The sequence below is a fragment of the Podarcis cretensis genome, assembly GCF_951804945.1.
Source record: "Podarcis cretensis genome assembly, chromosome: 8".
In the NCBI taxonomy this organism is placed as follows: Eukaryota; Metazoa; Chordata; class Lepidosauria; order Squamata; family Lacertidae; genus Podarcis; species Podarcis cretensis.
In genome coordinates, this window is record NC_137177.1 from 4900928 (window position 1) to 4917600 (window position 16673).

Sequence of the window (16673 nt, forward strand, 5' to 3'; positions counted from 1 at the left end):
CACGCGAGCCGGGCGAGAGAAGATGCGGCGGTGAGAATAAGCGTCACGCAGAGCGACCCTCCCATTGCCTCATGCCCAGATCTCAACTTCAGAGACCGGCGTGACCTTTGACCTGCGTTGACCTGTGACCCCTCTTTCACCCATGGACCCTCCTGATGCAAAAGGCCTCCCAGGCCCCTGCTAAGCAGAAGCATGTCCAGAGCACCCCAGGGGGCTGCGGCAGCACCCTTGCCCCCTCCCCCACCCCCGCCGCCCCCTCCTCCGCCTCCCCCCAGGCTATGTGGGGCTCAGCTCCTCAAGGCCGCGCTGGAGCAAGTGGACCCTGGGGACCAGGACGGTGTTCGGGAGCTCCTGAGGCGCCGCAGGGCCAGGTGGGGAGCGCCTGTGGGGGGTCGTGGGGGGGGGTCCCTGCCTCTCAATGGGGGTCAGGAGGGGCGCCAGAGTGCTCTTCTCCCTCCTTGTCTCGGAGAAAGGAGAGGGGCAGCTGCCACACAGAGGAGTGGGGTACAGTTGTGGGGGGTCGTGGGTGGGTGGGGGTCCCTGCCTCTCAGTGGGGGTCAGGAGGGGCGCTTTTCACGTCTCTGCGGTGCTGCCTAGAGTGCTGTTCTCCCTCCTTGTCTCAGAGGAAGGAGAGGGGCAGCTGCCACACAGTCAGGGGAGTGGGGTACAGTTGTGGGGGGTCGTGGGTGGGTGGGGGTCAGGAGGGGCACTTGTCACGTCTCTGCGGTGCTGCCTAGAGTGCTGTTCTCCCTCCTTGTCTCAGAGGAAGGAGAGGGGCAGCTGCCACACAGAGGAGTGGGGTACAGTTGTGGGGGGTCGTGGGTGGGTGGGGGTCCCTGCCTCTCAGTGGGGGTCAGGAGGGGCGCTTTTCACGTCTCTGCGGTGCTGCCTAGAGTGCTGTTCTCCCTCCTTGTCTCAGAGGAAGGAGAGGGGCAGCTGCCACACAGTCAGGGGAGTGGGGTACAGTTGTGGGGGGTCGTGGGTGGGTGGGGGTCAGGAGGGGCGCTTGTCACGTCTCTGCGGTGCTGCCTAGAGTGCTGTTCTCCCTCCTTGTCTCAGAGGAAGGAGAGGGGCAGCTGCCACACAGAGGAGTGGGGTACAGTTGTGGGGGGTCGTGGGTGGGTGGGGGTCCCTGCCTCTCAGTGGGGGTCAGGAGGGGCGCTTTTCACGTCTCTGCGGTGCTGCCTAGAGTGCTGTTCTCCCTCCTTGTCTCAGAGGAAGGAGAGGGGCAGCTGCCACACAGTCAGGGGAGTGGGGTACAGTTGTGGGGGGTCGTGGGTGGGTGGGGGTCAGGAGGGGCGCTTGTCACGTCTCTGCGGTGCTGCCTAGAGTGCTGTTCTCCCTCCTTGTCTCAGAGGAAGGAGAGGGGCAGCTGCCACACAGAGGAGTGGGGTACAGTTGTGGGGGGTCGTGGGTGGGTGGGGGTCAGGAGGGGCGCTTGTCACGTCTCTGCAGTGCTGCCTAGAGTGCTGTTCTCCCTCCTTGTCTCAGAGGAAGGAGAGGGGCAGCTGCCACACAGTCAGGGGAGTGGGGTACAGTTGTGGGGGGTCGTGGGTGGGTGGGGGTCAGGAGGGGCGCTTGTCACGTCTCTGCGGTGCTGCCTAGAGTGCTGTTCTCCCTCCTTGTCTCAGAGGAAGGAGAGGGGCAGCTGCCACACAGTCAGAGGAGTGGGGTACAGTGGACGCTCGGGTTTTGAACCGTGCAGGATGCACATTCGCAACCCGCATCTGCGCACACGCGGGTTGCGATTCGGTTGAAGGAGGAGGAGGGAGGAATAGTCTGTGGGTTGGTCGAGTTGTGTTGTGAGAGGAATTGTTAGGTGGAGTCAGTTGGGATATTCACTTTGAAGTTGTTAGGAACGAATAGGACGGTTAAGGAACTAAGATTAAGAAACTGCCAAGAAAAATTAACTGTAACCATAAGCTTGTTCATGCCTATAAAAATAAACTTGATTATTTGTTAATGTTAACAACTGACTGGACTCCCTGTGTACCCGTGAGAAACAGGTTGGTGGCAGCGAAGAAAGCAATTACAGTGGTGGCACAGGGTCAATAGACTGTCAAATGTTCGGGGGCCCTGCATGATTGCCACAAAAGTTGTGTTGCACTGCTGTGCATGCACAACGCGTGATTTAGCGCTTCTGCGCATGCACGACCGCCAAAACCCGGAAGTAACCTGTTCTGGTACTTCCAGGTTTCAGTGGTCCACAACCCAAAAAAACGCAACCTGAAGCGTCTAACCCGAGGTATGACTGTACTATTATCATTATCGTTATCACCATCAGAGTCTTGCTGCCCATGCAATAGTTCCTTGTGAAAATGTCTTGGATGCCAGTGGTTTCACGTGAGATAAAACACATGCGTGGAAGAGGAGAGGGCTGTCTGTGGATGGCTCTTTGGAGGCAGCAATGCTTCTGAAACTGCAGGGCTGGTGCACCAGCCCTGCTTGGGGGCTTCTACAAAGAGTCATCTGGTTGGCCACTGTCAGAACAGGATGCTGGCCTGATCCAGCAGCCAGGCTCTTCTTATGTTCATATGCAAGCACCCCCAAACTCAGCCCTCCAGATGCTTTGGGACAACAACTCCCGTCATCCCTAGCTAACAGGACGAGTGGTCAGGGATGATGGGAATTGTAGTCCCAAAACATCTGGAGGGCCAAGTTTGGGACCTCTGGGTCCAGAGGCAGTCTGTCTACATTCCTTGGTTTCATTTAAAATACGGAAACGCAAACTGCACCATATGCTTTCTTAAAAGCTTAGGATTGTGTGATTTCTAGAATCATGGAATTGTAGAATTTCGCGTAATCTAGTCAAGCTTCTTCATACTGAATCCACTTGGCAAAGATTGCCAGTAGACTTAATAACCCTGGCACTATTGAGATGCTGTGATGTCTACGATGTCTACAAGCTTCATTGCTCAGAGGGGCAGTTGGGGCTGTGTCGTGTTCACGGTATCCTCTTCCACTACCTGTGGTTTTTTTGCTTTAAAAATGGCAGATTGGCTTCGCAACCATCAGCCTGAACCTGTGGCATCTATATTTGGTGTGAGCAGCTTGGACAAAAGAGAAGCTCTGTGTCAATGCAAATACTGCTGAAAACATTCCGGGGGCGGGGCACCTTCCACCATTTCCCCAGTCAATTGCTCGTAATGCTTGATTAGGAGCTTTCATCCGTGATGGTTTCATTTGCAACGTGCCACTGAAATGTTCTACTTCCAAAATGTTCTCTCCGCTTGGAAAGAGGATGCTTGCCTTTTAACGTGGTCCATTTTGTCTCATTAGGGCTCCAGTTTCGCATTGCTGCCATTTCCATTTCCTGTAAGCCATGGAGCACCCCCCACCCCCAAGAGGCAGCTTCCCTAGATTGCTCCTATTAAGTGTTTGGGGAGAAGAGCCTTGTTAATTATGCAGGGGGCGAAAGTGCTGCTAATGTTGGGCTGGCCCCCTAAGTGGCTCTTAAGGGACTCTTTCTATTTCTCTCTCTCTCTCTCTCTCTTCCAGCTTCAGCATGCATTTGAAGTGGCTCCTTTTCAACCACCCTGTGTCTTCCTTAATCCAAGAAGGCCCCCAGTGAGTATGGGATTTATTCTTTACTGCAAAAGGAAATGGTGAAGTAGCAACCTGCTGAGGAGGTGGGAGTTTCAACTATGCTGCACAACCACTCCATACCTTTTCATGCACTCCGGAATTGTGTTAATAGTTTACCCCTCCTCCGAGGAGCACAAAACTGTGTTTTATCCCCATAATAGCCCTGTGAATTAGAGGGCTCTGTAGCTTCTCAAACTGGAGAAGGGGCTTGAACCTGGATCCCAGCCCTCTGCTTTTACATGGGATGTTTCAGGGTTGTGTATATTTCATCGCTGCACTGAAAGTACAGTTTTCTTTGTGTGAAAGCAAGCGTCCAAGTCCCGGGGGCAAAGGTCCTGCTGGTGGGTGATCTAAATGCAAGGCTAGGGCCAGGTGAAACCAGTTAGCAACCAAATACAGGTGCAAAATCGGGTTTCCCAAGACGTCTAGCTCAGAAACCCTCCAGACCCAAGGATACCTAAGGACCAATATTCAAACTACGCCAGTGCCTGTCTTTTCAAATTTTCGAAGCAGCTAAGTTTACACATTCTAAATGGCCGCACGAGAGGCGATATCCCTGGGGAATATACATTCCTGCCAGGGTCAAAAACTAGTACAAGCGTCCAAGTCCTTGCCTGGTCCACCCAGGGGGCAGTGCTAACTGAGCCAGTTCTTAGAACTGTAGAATTAATAGAGTTGTAAGGGACCCTGTGGGTTAAACCACAGGGCCTAGGACTTGCCGACCAGATGGTCGGCGGTTCGAAACCCCGCAACGGGGTGAGCTCCCATTGCTCGGTCCCTGCTCCTACCAACCTAGCAGTTTGAAAGCACATCAAAGTGCAAGTAGATAAATAGGTACCACTCTGGCGGGAAGGTAAACGGCCTTTCCATACGCTGCTCTAGTTCGCCAGAAGCAGCTTAGTCATGCTGGCCACATGACCTGGAAGCTCTATGCCGGCTCCCTCGGCCAGTAAAGTGAGATGAGCGCCGCAACCCTAGAGTCGGCCACGACTGGACCTAATGTGGTCAGGGGTCCCTTTACCTTTACCTTTAAGGGACCCTGAGGGTCACAGATGCCAAGAGGATGGGGCGTTCTGGCACTGCTTTGCTCCTTCCCCTTCTCACCTTCACGGGCAAGGCTAGGAAAACAAGAAGCAAGTGCAACAAACTTTTCAGTTTAGGAAAATGTCCAGCAGGAGGCAACACGAGAGAAGTTTATGAAATGCAGGCAAGCAGAAAGTGGATAGAGAAATGGTTTTTCTCCCTCTCTCATCACACTGGAATTCGTGGGCCTCCGATGAAGTTGAGTGTTGGAAGATTCAGGTCAGATGAAAGAAAGTATATCTTCATGCAACACACAGTTAAACTTTGGAACTGCCTCCCACAGGGAGCAGTGAGGGCCCCCAACTAGGATGGCTTTAAAAGAGAATTGGGGGAATTCATGGCTATCGATGGCTCCTAGCCAAGCTGGCTCTGCTCTGCCCTCCACTGTCGGAGGCAGCAGTTCTTCTGAATACTAGTTGCTGGAAATTGCAGGAAGAGAGGGGGCTGCTTTTGTGCTGAGCTCCTGCTTGTGGCCTCCCCACAAGGGGCATGTGGCTAACCAATGTGAGAAGAGGTTGCTGGACTAGATGGAGCCCCCTGGACCTGATCCAGCGGCCTCTTCATATGTTCTTAAGTACAATGGTGTCGGGCCTGCAGGTAAATTTTGCAAAGCCAGAGGCTATGTGCTTTATTTTTTTTTTTTTCTGCATACTTTTTATTGTTTTTTAAATCATAACAAACAAGAAAATAAAACAATTTACGCCTTGTTATCACAGATTTCTTTCTATAAGACTTCCTTCAGCTTCCCCTGAAATCATCCATACGCTAATTTAACAAATTCACACAAATCCTAGCTTATATTGACATTATTTTCTCTTTCCTTCTTTTTCTCTTTAGACAATATTCCAACCTTTTCACAGAGCTTTTTTAAACCCAACTAGCGTTATCTGACCTTCACTTATATTTTCCAGATATTCCACAAATTTCCCCCAATCCTCAATGAACCTTTGGTCTTTTAAATATCTAATTTTCCCCGTCAATCTGTCCATCTCCGCGTATTCTAGTAGTTTTGCTCTCCATTCCTCAAGCGTCGGTATGTTCTGTTGTTTCCAATTTTGGGCCAATAGGACCCTTGCGGCCGTTGTTGCATATTGGAAGAATTTACTATCATTGTTCTTTATATCACTTCCTGCTAGGCCTAGCAGAAAAGCCTCCGGCTTTTTCCCAAAGTTATATCTTAATATACTTTTCATTTCATTATATACACTTTCCCAAAAGCCTTTGACCTTTCTGCAGTCCCACCACATGTGGAAGAAGGATCCCTCTTTTTCCCTGCATTTCCAGCATTTATTACAAGTTTTATATATTTTTGCTAATTTTGCAGGTGTTATATACCAACGGTAAAACATCTTCATGAGGTTCTCTTTTAACGTTATGCAAGCTGTAAATTTAAGATTTTTTTTCCAGAGTTTCTCCCATTCTTCGTAGTATATATTATGGCCGATGTCCCTTGCCCAATGAATCATCACAGACTTCACTTCCTCATCTATCAAGTTATACTCTAATAGCATATTATACGTTTTAGAAAGAATTTTATAATCATTGTTTATTATTTCAGTCTGGAATTTAGATTCTTTATCCGCGAATCCTCTCTTTAACGTCTTGTCTAAACATTTCGTTTATTTGGAAATAGTGTAACCAATCATAGACTTTTTCTTTAACCTGGTCATATGGTTTCAGTTTCCATGTCCCCCCTACTTTTGTTAACAATTGTTCATAAGTTATCCAATCACCTCTCATGTTTACTTTTTTCACGCTCATAACTTCCAATGGGGATAGCCAGTGTGGTACTTTAGGTTCTAGTAAAAATCTATTCCTCTCCCAAACTTCCATTAGGGGGCCTTTAAAAATATGCGTTGCGAAACCCTTGTGCTTCCTCTTCCCCTGCCATAGGTACGCATGCCATCCTGCTCTGTTGTCGAACCCCTCCAGGTCTAATAGTTCCTTATTTTCCAATTTTATCCACGTTTTCACCCAGCAAAGGCACGATGCCTCATAATATAATTTCAGATCTGGCAGAGCGAATCCCCCTCTTTCTTTAGCTTCTGTTAACAATTTAAACTTAATCCTTGGTTTTTTGCCCTGCCAGACATATTTTGAGATTCCTCTTTGCCACTCTTTAAATATCTTAGTGCCCTTGATTATCGGTAAGTTCTGGAACAGAAATAACATTCTCGGAAGAACGTTCATCTTGATTAAAGCTATCCTACCCCAGAATGACAATCTCAGCTTCCCCCACCTCTCCAAGTCCTTTTTTATCTCTTTCCATACCTGCTCATAGTTATTCTTAAATAGGTCTATATTTTTCGGGGTTATCCATATTCCTAGATATTTTACCTTTTTGGCCACTTCTATTTCTGTTTGTTGTTGTAATTCCTCGATTGCCTTCGAATCTAAATTCTTCACCATTATTTTAGTCTTTCTTTTGTTTAACTTAAAACCAGCCACCTTACCAAATTGATCCAGTTCTTCCAATATCTCTTTTATTGAGTTCAGCGGGTCTTCTGTTGTTATTACTAAATCGTCTGCGAACGCCTTAACTTTATATTCATTTTGACCAATTCTAATCCCTTTTATTTTCTTATTTTGTCTTATTGAGTTCAGAAGTACTTCCAGTACTATTATAAATAGCAACGGGGAGAGTGGGCAACCCTGTCTTGTACCCTTCGCTACCATTATTTCTTCTGACACCACGTTGTTTATAATCAATTTGGCCTTTTGCTCCGTATAGATTGCCTTTATTCCGTTGAAGAAGTTCATACCGACCTCCATATATTCTAGCTGTTTTAGTAAAAAGTCCCAAACTATATTATCGAATGCTTTCTCTGCATCCACGAACATCATTATGGCTTGCTTATCATACCTGGCAGACAAGTATTCTATAGAATTTATTATATTTCTAATATTATCTTTCATTTGCCTGCCCGGCAGAAAGCCCGCCTGATCGCCATGGATATATTCTGACCATATGTTTTTAACTCTACTTGCCAATATTCCTGCGAAAATTTTATAATCAACATTTAACAGCGAGATCGGCCTGTAATTCTTAACTTGCGACAGATCTGAGTCTTGTTTTGGGATTAAAGTAATAAAAGCATCCTTCCAAGTATCTGGTATTTCTTTTTCTTTCAAGATATTATTCATTACTTCTCTCAGTGGTGCCAGTACAGTATTTTCCATTTCTTTATAGTAGCTTGCCGTGAAGCCATCTGGTCCCGGGGCTTTTCCTCTTTTTAAATCTTTAATTGCTAATTTTATTTCTTCTATCTCTATTGAGGTGTTTAATTGCTCTTTTTTCTCTATTGGGATCTTCTGAACCTGCTTATCTTTCAAAAATCTTTCTATTTTTCTCTGGTTAAATCTCTCTCTATTTTTATATAATCCTCTGTAATAATCCAGAAAAACTTTCCTTATTTCCTTGGGGTTAGTTATTTCTTCTCCGTTCACTACAATTTTATTTATTGTGCCAATTTTATTTATAGCCAGAGGCTATGTGCTTTAACACCCCTCCTCACACCCGAAAATAATTCACTAATGTCACCAAGATAAAACTTTGCCACACCAAGTTCAGATACCTAGGGGTACAAATAGCCAGAAGCCTCAATAAGTTATACTTCCACAACTACAAGACAGCAAATAAACAAAGACATAAAAAGATGGGACAACATGAATTTCACCCTCTCAGGCAAAATAGCCATGATCAAAATGATCACCCTCCCAAAACTAACCTACCTATTCCAAACCCTCCCAATCTGGATTCCCCAAACCCAACTCTGCAGATGGCAGAGAAAACTACACTCCTTTATCTTCTCACACAAAAAAACCCAAGAATAAGCCCCAAATGCCTGCACCTCCCCACCTCAGAAGGAGGATGGGGAATCCCCAACATAGAAGCATATTACAGTGCCAACCAAATACGCCATATAATCCCCTATATACAGTGGTGCCCTGCAAGACGAATGCCTCGCAAGACGGAAAACCCGCTAGACAAAAGGGTTTTCCGTTTTGGAGGTGCTTCGCAAAATGAATTTCCTATGGGCTTGCTTCGCAAGACAAAAATGTCTTGCGAGTTCCTGCGGGTTTTCCCCCCCCCCTTTTTCTAAGCCGCTAAGCCGCTTATCAGCTGATCCGCTAAGCCGCTTATCAGCTGATCCGCTAAGCCGCTTATCAGCTGATCCGCTAAGCCGCTTATCAGCTGATCCGCTAAGCCGCTTATCAGCTGATCCGCTAAGCCGCTTATCAGCTGATCCGCTAAGCCGCTTATCAGCTGATCCGCTAAGCCGCTAATGGGCTTGCTTCGCAAGACGAAGAGACTCGCGGAACGGATTCTTTTCGTCTTGCGAGGCACCACTGTACTAGAAGATGAGACAAAATAATGGGTAGGTTCTTAAGTAATAGTTTCAGCATGTATACATTTATCAGATTGCAAAAGGCTTAAAAAAAAAAAGTAGGGCTCAGATTTTAGTACAGCGGTCCAACCTCTCTGCTTTTCTTCCTTCTCCTCCTCCTCCAGGTGTGGCCTGGTGGCCTTGTGGATGGCTGGGGTGCTGCTTTCTCCCCCCAAGGCTGTTTCCCTGGAGACAATTGTTCAGGTGGCTTTGGAGAGAGGCTACACAGCCCAGGGGGAAATGTTCTCAGGTGGGTCGCCAAGAAGGGGAACGGCAGACACCGCTGCCCAAATTTTGGCTTGTGATCCGTGTCATCTCCCTGCATGATCCTGGCAGAGACTGAGTGGCAGGGTGGTGGTGGGGGGGCCTGCCTAGATGCAGCTCTGGAAGAACCCCAGCCCCCCAACTCTTCCCTTGCCGTTTTGGTCTTCTTGCTCCAGCTGCCAACATGTCCAAGCTAGCTGAGGAAGTGTTCCCCTGCCAGGCGGAGCTGCTCTCTGGAGGCCTGGGGGGAGAAAACTACCAAAGGATCCTTCGTCACCTTAGCCAAGGCTTCCCTGTGTTGATACCGTATCCTTCCTGGTGGGAAAGGGGAGGGATATGGGGAGCTGGGATGGGTGCTTCTCATGTTTGCTTTCTTCTGATAGGGTTTGAAGGGACCCCCAGGGTCATCTAGTCCAACCCTCTGGAATGCAGTACAATCATCCCTGACATTTGCCTATCTGATCGCCGCTTAATAACCACCTTCAAGTGAGACCGTTCCACTGTCAAATAATAATAATAATTTATTATTTGTACCCCACCCATCTGGCTTGGTTTCCCCAGCCACTCTGGGCTGCTTCCACAAAGACCAAAAATACACTAAGATGTCACACATTAAAAACTTCCCTGAGCCTTCAGATGTCTTCTGAATGTCAGGTAGTTGTTTATCTCTTTGACATCTGGTGGGAGGGTGTTCCACAGGGCGGGCGCCACTACCAAGAAGGCCCTCTGCCTGGTTCCCTGTAGCTTTGCTTCTCGCAATGAGGGAACCGCCAGAATGCCCTCGGAGTTGGACCTCAGTGTCCTGGCAGAACAATGGGGGTGGAGAAGCTCCTTCAGGTATACAGGACCGAAGCCGTTTAGGGCTTTAAATATCAATACCAACACTTTGAATTGTACTTGGAAACGTACTGGGAACCAATGTAGGTCTTTCAAGACAGGTGTTATGTGGTCTCAGCGGCCACTCCCAGTCACCAGTCTAGCTGCCGCGTTCTGGATTAGGTGTAGTTTCTGGGTCACCTTCAAAGGTAGCCCCACATAGAGTGCATTGCAATAGTCCAAGCGGGAGATAAGTAGAGCATGCACCACTCTGGCAAGACAGTCCGCGGGCAGGTAGGGTCTTAGCCTGCATACCAGATGGAGCTGGTAAACAGCTGCCCTGGACACAGAACTGACCTGCGCCTCCATGGACAGCTGTGAGTCCAGAATGACTCCCAGGCTGCACACCTGGTCCTTCAGGGGCACAGTTACCCCATTCAGGACCAGGGAGTCCTCCACACCTGCCTGCCCCCTGTCCTCCAAGAACAGTACTTCTGTCTTGTCAGGTTTCAACCTCAATCCATTAGCCGCCATCCATCCAAACAGCTCTTACTGTCAGAAAGCTCTTCCTGATGTTTAGTTGGAATCTCCTTTCTTGTAACTTGAAGCTATTGGTTCAAGTCCTAACTCCAGAGCAGGAGAAAACAAGCTTGCTCCCTCCTGCATGTGACAGCCCTTGAGATATCTGAAGATGGCTCTCATATCTCCTCTTCTCTAGGCCAAACATACCCAGCTCCTTCAAGCGCCCCTCATAGTGCTTGGCTTCCAGATCCTTAAATCATCTCAGTCGCCCTCCTCTCCCCACTTTCCAGCTTGTCAGTCAACTCCTTAAACTGGTGTCCAGAACTGGACACAGGACTCCAGGTGGGATCTGGACAAGGCAGAAGAGAGCAGCACTGTGACTTCCCTTGACTTGATCTGGACCATGGCCCAGGGGCCGGATCCGGTCCCATCACCTTCTAAATCCAGCCCATGGACGGTCCGGGAATCAGCGTATTTTTACATGAGTAGAATGTGTCCTTTTCTTTAAAATGCACCTCTGGGTTATTTGTGGGGCCTGCCTGGTGTTTTTACATGAGTAGAATGTGCGCTTTTATTTAAAATGCATCTCTGGGTTATTTGTGGGGCATAGGAATTCGTTCATTTCCCCCCCCAAAAAAAATATAGTCCGGCCCCCCACAAGGTCTGAGGGACAGTAGACCAGACCCCTGCTGAAAAAGTTTGCTGACCCCTGATCTGGACAGTAGAGTGTAGTAGCAAGAAAACAAGCTCAACTGAGCTGGTCCAAGGCTGGGTCTGCCTTGCCCCAGGGTCTGCCCTCCTGCCAGGCCCTCTTCCAGGCTTCTCTGGTGAGACGGGTGCCCCAAGCGGCCCTCCTTGCCCTCTGCTCTTCCCATGTGAGCAAGACTCTCTTCACCTGGACCTTAACACCCAGCACAGCTACGACGAAGACTCCAACCACGAGCCCTGCCTCCGGAACGGCTACAAGGCTCACTGGGCCATTGCCTCAGGTATGTTCCCCAGTTCACTGCTCCCTCTCCTTCGAGGCTCCAGAGGAGAGAGGTGGCTCTGCTGGCAAGGCAGGGCACTGCCCAGGAGGGGGCAGCAGTGCCAGGCTGGTGCTGTGGGCCTTGGGCTCTTCCCAGGCCACTGCTTCTTGCACTCAGTTGCTCAAAGCTCAGTTCCAGGGCATATCACTCCCCAATCTGCACCAACAACTTTCTCCTGCAACCTCTCAAACCATCCCCTGCTCGGGACACTTATTCTGCCCTAGCTTTGAAGCAAATGCTTAAAGCACAGGCTTCCTTTTTTGCACTTATAATTTTCAACAGTTTTTTCATATACAGTCAAAACACAAATACGTGTTTTCTCTTTTTGTTGTTGACTTCCCACCCCTTTTTCCATGGAGTTGTTGTTTCTCTCCTTCTGCTGTGCGCTGTCATCTATCTATCAAACCATAACCACAATATTATTACCTAATTTATTTGGTTTTTCAGATTGAAGCTTTACAGTCAATTATCCAACATACAACATAAAAACAAGATTCCAAAGAATCTCCTGGACTTTGTGGGTCTTTTATGATAATCCAGATCCTTTACATCTCAATTATGTCCAAAATTCAACATTAAACTACAAGTGCTAAACCAATCCTACTAACGATTTTAGCTGTTTATAATGGTTTTTAAGATAAATTATAAATCTCCTTATTAAAATTTTGGTCTTCCTGATTTCTGATTCTTCCGGTCATTTTTGCCATTTTGGCATAATCCATCAACTTAATCTGCCATTCTTTTCTGGTACGGACTTCTTTCCATCTCTGGGCCAGTAGCATCCAAGCAGCTGTGGTCACATACATAAATAGTCTTTTTTGCTCCCTTGGGATTTCGGCACCCCTTGGCCATACTTTGAGTTCGAAACAGACCCAAGTTGGTTCCCTGCGAGCCAAAGGCTGCCAGTTCAGGACCAGGGCTGTCCAGCAATCGCACCCAGGTCACCTTCATTGACCTCTCTCTTTCCCCTCCTTCTACCCAGGAGCTCTGCTGGGTCTGGAGGACAGTGTCCAGCTGGCCGCCTGCCAGGAGGACGAGGAGATCCAGGGCCTCTTCCATGCCAGCCCAGCCGTGGCCTCGACCCTCTCGCTGGACTCTCCCGCAGCAGAGACGTATTTGCTGTCCAAGCAGGGCAAGAGCGGCCGCTACCAGCTCTGGCACTACTCCCAGGTGGAGGCCAGCAACGGGCAGCTGACCGACTTCAGCCCCAAGCGGGCAGCCGACGGAAAGGTCTACATCGTGCCAGCTGGGGGGGTGCGCGAGGGACTTTGCGGGAAGGCTGTGCTTCTGCGGCCGGCTGGGCCAGAGGGCTACCGGCCACGCTGAGCTGGCCAGAAGGAGGAACTGCTTTCCAAAGCTCCGACCAGAACCAAACGGACCAGGAGCCAGAAGAAGTTGTGGATGCAGACGGGACCTTTAGCAACTGCTATTGGGCACGATAGCTGTGGAACCTCTTTGTGCAGGCGCAGTATACCCTCCGTGTCCCAACTGCAGGGGTCAGACTTGGGGAGGGCTCATGCCTTTGTGCCTTAGGAGCGTCACAGGGGCATCTGGCCTGCCTGGAAAGAGGATGCTGGGACAAATTCCTTCAGGGGGTTGGGCTAGATGACCCGTGGGACCCTTTCCGACTCGGAAATTCTGTGAAATGGACTTGTCTCAGGTGAGAGACCACTCCTACCAACGGGTAGCTCTCCTTGCCAGCTGAGCTGCCCAGGAAAGAAACAGGAACAGGCCATGTTTTTATTGCATTCATAGCCCAGCTTTTTTGGGACGCAGGTGGCGCTGTGGGTTAAACCACAGAGCCTAGGACTTGCCGATCAGAAGGTCGGCGGTTCGAATCCCCGCGACGGGGTGAGCTCCCATTGCTCGGTCCCTGCTCCTGCCAACCTAGCAGTTTGAAAGCACGCTAGTGCAAGTAGATAAATAGGTACCGCTCTGGCGGGAAGGTAAACAGCGTTTCCGTGTGCTGCTCTGGTTCACCAGAAGCGGCTTAGTCATGATGGCCACATGACCCGGAAGCTGTACGCCGGCTCCCTTGGCCAATAAAGCGAGATGAGCGCCACAACCCCAGAGTCGTCTGCGACTGGACCTAATGGTCAGGGGTCCCTTTACCTTTACCCCAGCTTTTTACTTTTTAGAAATTCAAGGTGGCCTGCATCGTTTGCTTCCTTCCCATTTTATCCTCACAACCACCCCTCATGGCTGAGGGGTTTTTTGTGAACACTGGCCTCCCAAGTCTGGGCTGACACTCAAACCACTACGCCCCACTGCCTGGACCCCTACCCAACTGCAAGCGCAGTGTTTATTTCTTCCTGCCCCAGCACATTAACACCCCAGCAACTCACTCCATCACCTAAAGCTGGCAAGCCCCTTGGCTTCTGGTGGAGGAGTTGAAAACCAGGAAGCCATCTCCTCATTCCCTGGCTGTGGGCCAGGCTGACCAGGTTGCTGTTGTGAGAGCCCACAAAAGAGGCAGCCTGTTGCACCTCTGCATGGGTCCCTGGGGCCGCCTGCACACAGAACAATGAGTTGGTCAGCTTGCATACATCCCAAGGTGTCGCATCTCAGGTTAAAGAGTGACCCAGCCCCCGGTTTTTTGGAATACCAAAAGGTCCTGTCTGGCGTTTGTGGGAGTATGGCAGACACTCTCCTGGAGAAAGGCACTCCAGCCAGCTCTTTTCTGCCCAGGAGGACTTGGCTTCTGCCACAGAACCAAGAACACCAAATCCCATTTCAGGTGCCGAGCCGTCCAGGTCGGCCCTCAGGGGAGGCTGGCTTGGCTGAGGCCTCTGGGGCAGGTAGGAAGAGCAAGAGGCCACCTCTTCACTCCTGCCTTCCCAGAATAGCGAGCTGTCAAGGACAAAAAGAAAAATGCCTGGAATTTCCTTTCCTTTTGGAGCCATGCCAGTCCAACGCCAATAATAAGCATGTGTGCATTTTTTAAAAAAGAACAGAATAAGCTAATCGGGAAACGGAGAGACAAATTTGCCCTCCAGGAGTGCCTTCTACATTGAGCTGCGTTGCCAAAGCTGTGATTTTGAGGGAATGTGCGTCCAACAGAGAAGGGGAGGAAATGTCGGGTCCAGTTCTGCCTCTGCTAGGGAGTGTGTGTCTGGCCTTGGGTGAGTTACCCCTCTCGGCCTCAGTTTCCCCACTGCAAATGGTTCCCTGCTCCCCACGGCTGCATGCCTGTTCCGAGTGCGGAAGATGGAGGTTGTTGGAAAGCACTTTCGAAAATTAAAAGAGATAAAACAGCAAAGGAGTGGTAGTTTTGTGCCTCGAGAGATCTCTGCGTGAAAGGATTTGCCCCAATGTGTGGAGTGGTTCCCGTTTTTGAGGGTGAAACCACTCCTAGAAGACTGCTGGCTTTGGGGGTGCTTTGGGGCCCGGAAGGAGCAGCGTTCAGGGTCCGTGGGGTCCCTTAATAATTATTATTTTATTATTATTATTTATACTCCACCCTCCCCAGCCAAGGCCGGGCTCAGGGTGGCTAACAAGCAATAATAAAAACAAGTTGAATGAATACAACTTAAAAACAAAATTAAAATACATTAAAATATTAAAATATAGCCTCATTGCAGGAGAAAGGAAACTAAAAAAGAGAGGGGGAGGGAATCAAATTGGCTCCAAGCCAAAGGCCAGGTGGAACGACTCTGTCTTACAGGCCCTGCGGAAAGAAATCAGATCTCACAGGGCCCTGGTCTCAGGAGACAGAGCCTTCCACCAGGCTGGAGCCAGTGTTGAAAAGGCCCTGGCTCTGGTTGAGGCTAATCTGACTTCCTTAGGGCCTGGGACTACTAGGGTGTTGCTATTTATGGACCTTGAGGCTCTCCGTGGAGCATACCGGGAGAGGCGGTCCCGTAGGTACAAGGGTCCTAGGCCGTGAAGGGCTCTAAAGGTCAAAACCAGCACCTTAAATCTGACCCTGTACTCCACCGGAAGCCAGTGCAGCTGGAGAAGCACTGGGTGAATATGCTCCCATGGCAGAGACCCTGTGAGGAGCCTCGCTGCAGAATTCTGCACCCGCTTTGACATAAACCACAGCTTGCCCCCCCCCCAATTCTATTTCCATCTCTCCCTCTCCTGCTCCACATCCCTTCCTAGGGAGGGTCTCTGGTTGTGGCAACGGGAAATGGAGCAGTCTTTGTGTCCTGCTCCCAAAATAGCTCCCCTTTCCTTGTTGCACGCAGGCTAGGATTTCCAGGGTGACAGTCGTCCTCCGGTCCCTCCCTGCTGGGACCTTTGAACCCTCACAAACAGATCTCAATCACGAAGGCTGTCTCGCTGTGCAGGATTTGGGGAAAGGCTTGTAGATTCTCATGCAAATTGGGCTGGGGGTCTTGCCTGTCATGCCTCTGCGTCTCTGCTGGGCAGTCTTCCAGCCCTCTTCTCTGTGGGTCACAGCCTGTAAAGTCCCACTCTCATCTGTGCATGTGCAGATGAAAAACTAGGGGGCCAGGGGCCAAAGCAAAGGGGGTTGGGCTGGATGACCTCTTTGGGTCCCTTCCAATTCTGTGGTTCTGAGAAGTACATGGGGACAGGTGGGCTTCTTTCACCATGGGCTGGGGAGGGAGGAATCTAGTCCCCCCTGTTGCAGGAAACCGCCCCCCCCCATCATTCAGTTTGTACAAACTTACACACAACATATGTGATGCTTCTGTTATAAATTTACAGAAAATCAACCATACATCGGATCTGCACCGTTCCACTTTTATTTTACTCCCATGAAGGAAGTACTACAAAATGGGGAAGGTTTGATACAGGGCAGCCATAATCTCTCGAGTGTACCAACCCAGTTGGCATGGCAACCTTGATGGTCCCAGACAGAAGACCATCACACTCAGTTTCCTGCATATGGGAGTGGATTCAGCACGGACTGGAACAAAGGACAGTGATCAGCTCTTCCCTCTGGGGACAGGAAACTGCAAACTCCCTTTTGGCCTCTGGAAAGTACTCATGGGGAGGGGGAAAGGTGGAACCGGCCAGG

General features: G+C 49.6%; 1 protein-coding gene and 2 long non-coding RNA genes across 3 annotated transcripts in view; 2 read left to right on the forward strand and 1 right to left on the reverse strand.

Moving 5' to 3' along the window:
- Window positions 1-14945, forward strand: part of LOC307221409 — a 143168-nt gene extending 128223 nt beyond the window's left edge. The window contains exon 2 of the long non-coding RNA XR_013841378.1: window positions 13787-14945. This is a non-coding gene — a long non-coding RNA (uncharacterized lncRNA). The remainder of the gene's footprint in view (window positions 1-13786) is intronic.
- On the forward strand, window positions 8-14945 carry ACTMAP (actin maturation protease). Its single transcript, XM_079985713.1, has 6 exons — window positions 8-371; window positions 3499-3567; window positions 9182-9306; window positions 9497-9626; window positions 11577-11647; window positions 12669-14945. Exons 1-6 carry the CDS (start codon window positions 193-195, stop codon window positions 13010-13012), a joined length of 918 nt encoding a protein of 305 aa, XP_079841839.1. The 5' UTR covers window positions 8-192; the 3' UTR covers window positions 13013-14945.
- LOC307221436 lies at window positions 8397-9189 on the reverse strand. Its single transcript, XR_013841410.1, has 2 exons — window positions 9017-9189; window positions 8397-8599 (listed from the first exon to the last, which is right to left on the reverse strand). It is a non-coding gene; the product is annotated as an uncharacterized lncRNA (long non-coding RNA).
- Window positions 14946-16673: the final 1728 nt, after the last annotated feature.

What these genes read in the sequence shown, in the direction of transcription:
- ACTMAP (XM_079985713.1), top strand. Translation starts at nt 193, where the DNA reads ATGTCCAGAGCACCCCAGGGGGCTGCGGCAGCACCCTTGCCCCCTCCC. An exon ending in TTAATCCAAGAAGGCCCCCA is followed by an intron (nt 3,568 to 9,181) that starts GTGAGTATGGGA and finishes CTCCTCCTCCAG; the next exon opens with GTGTGGCCTGGTGGCCTTGT. An exon ending in GGCTTCCCTGTGTTGATACC is followed by an intron (nt 9,627 to 11,576) that starts GTATCCTTCCTG and finishes CACCCAGCACAG; the next exon opens with CTACGACGAAGACTCCAACC.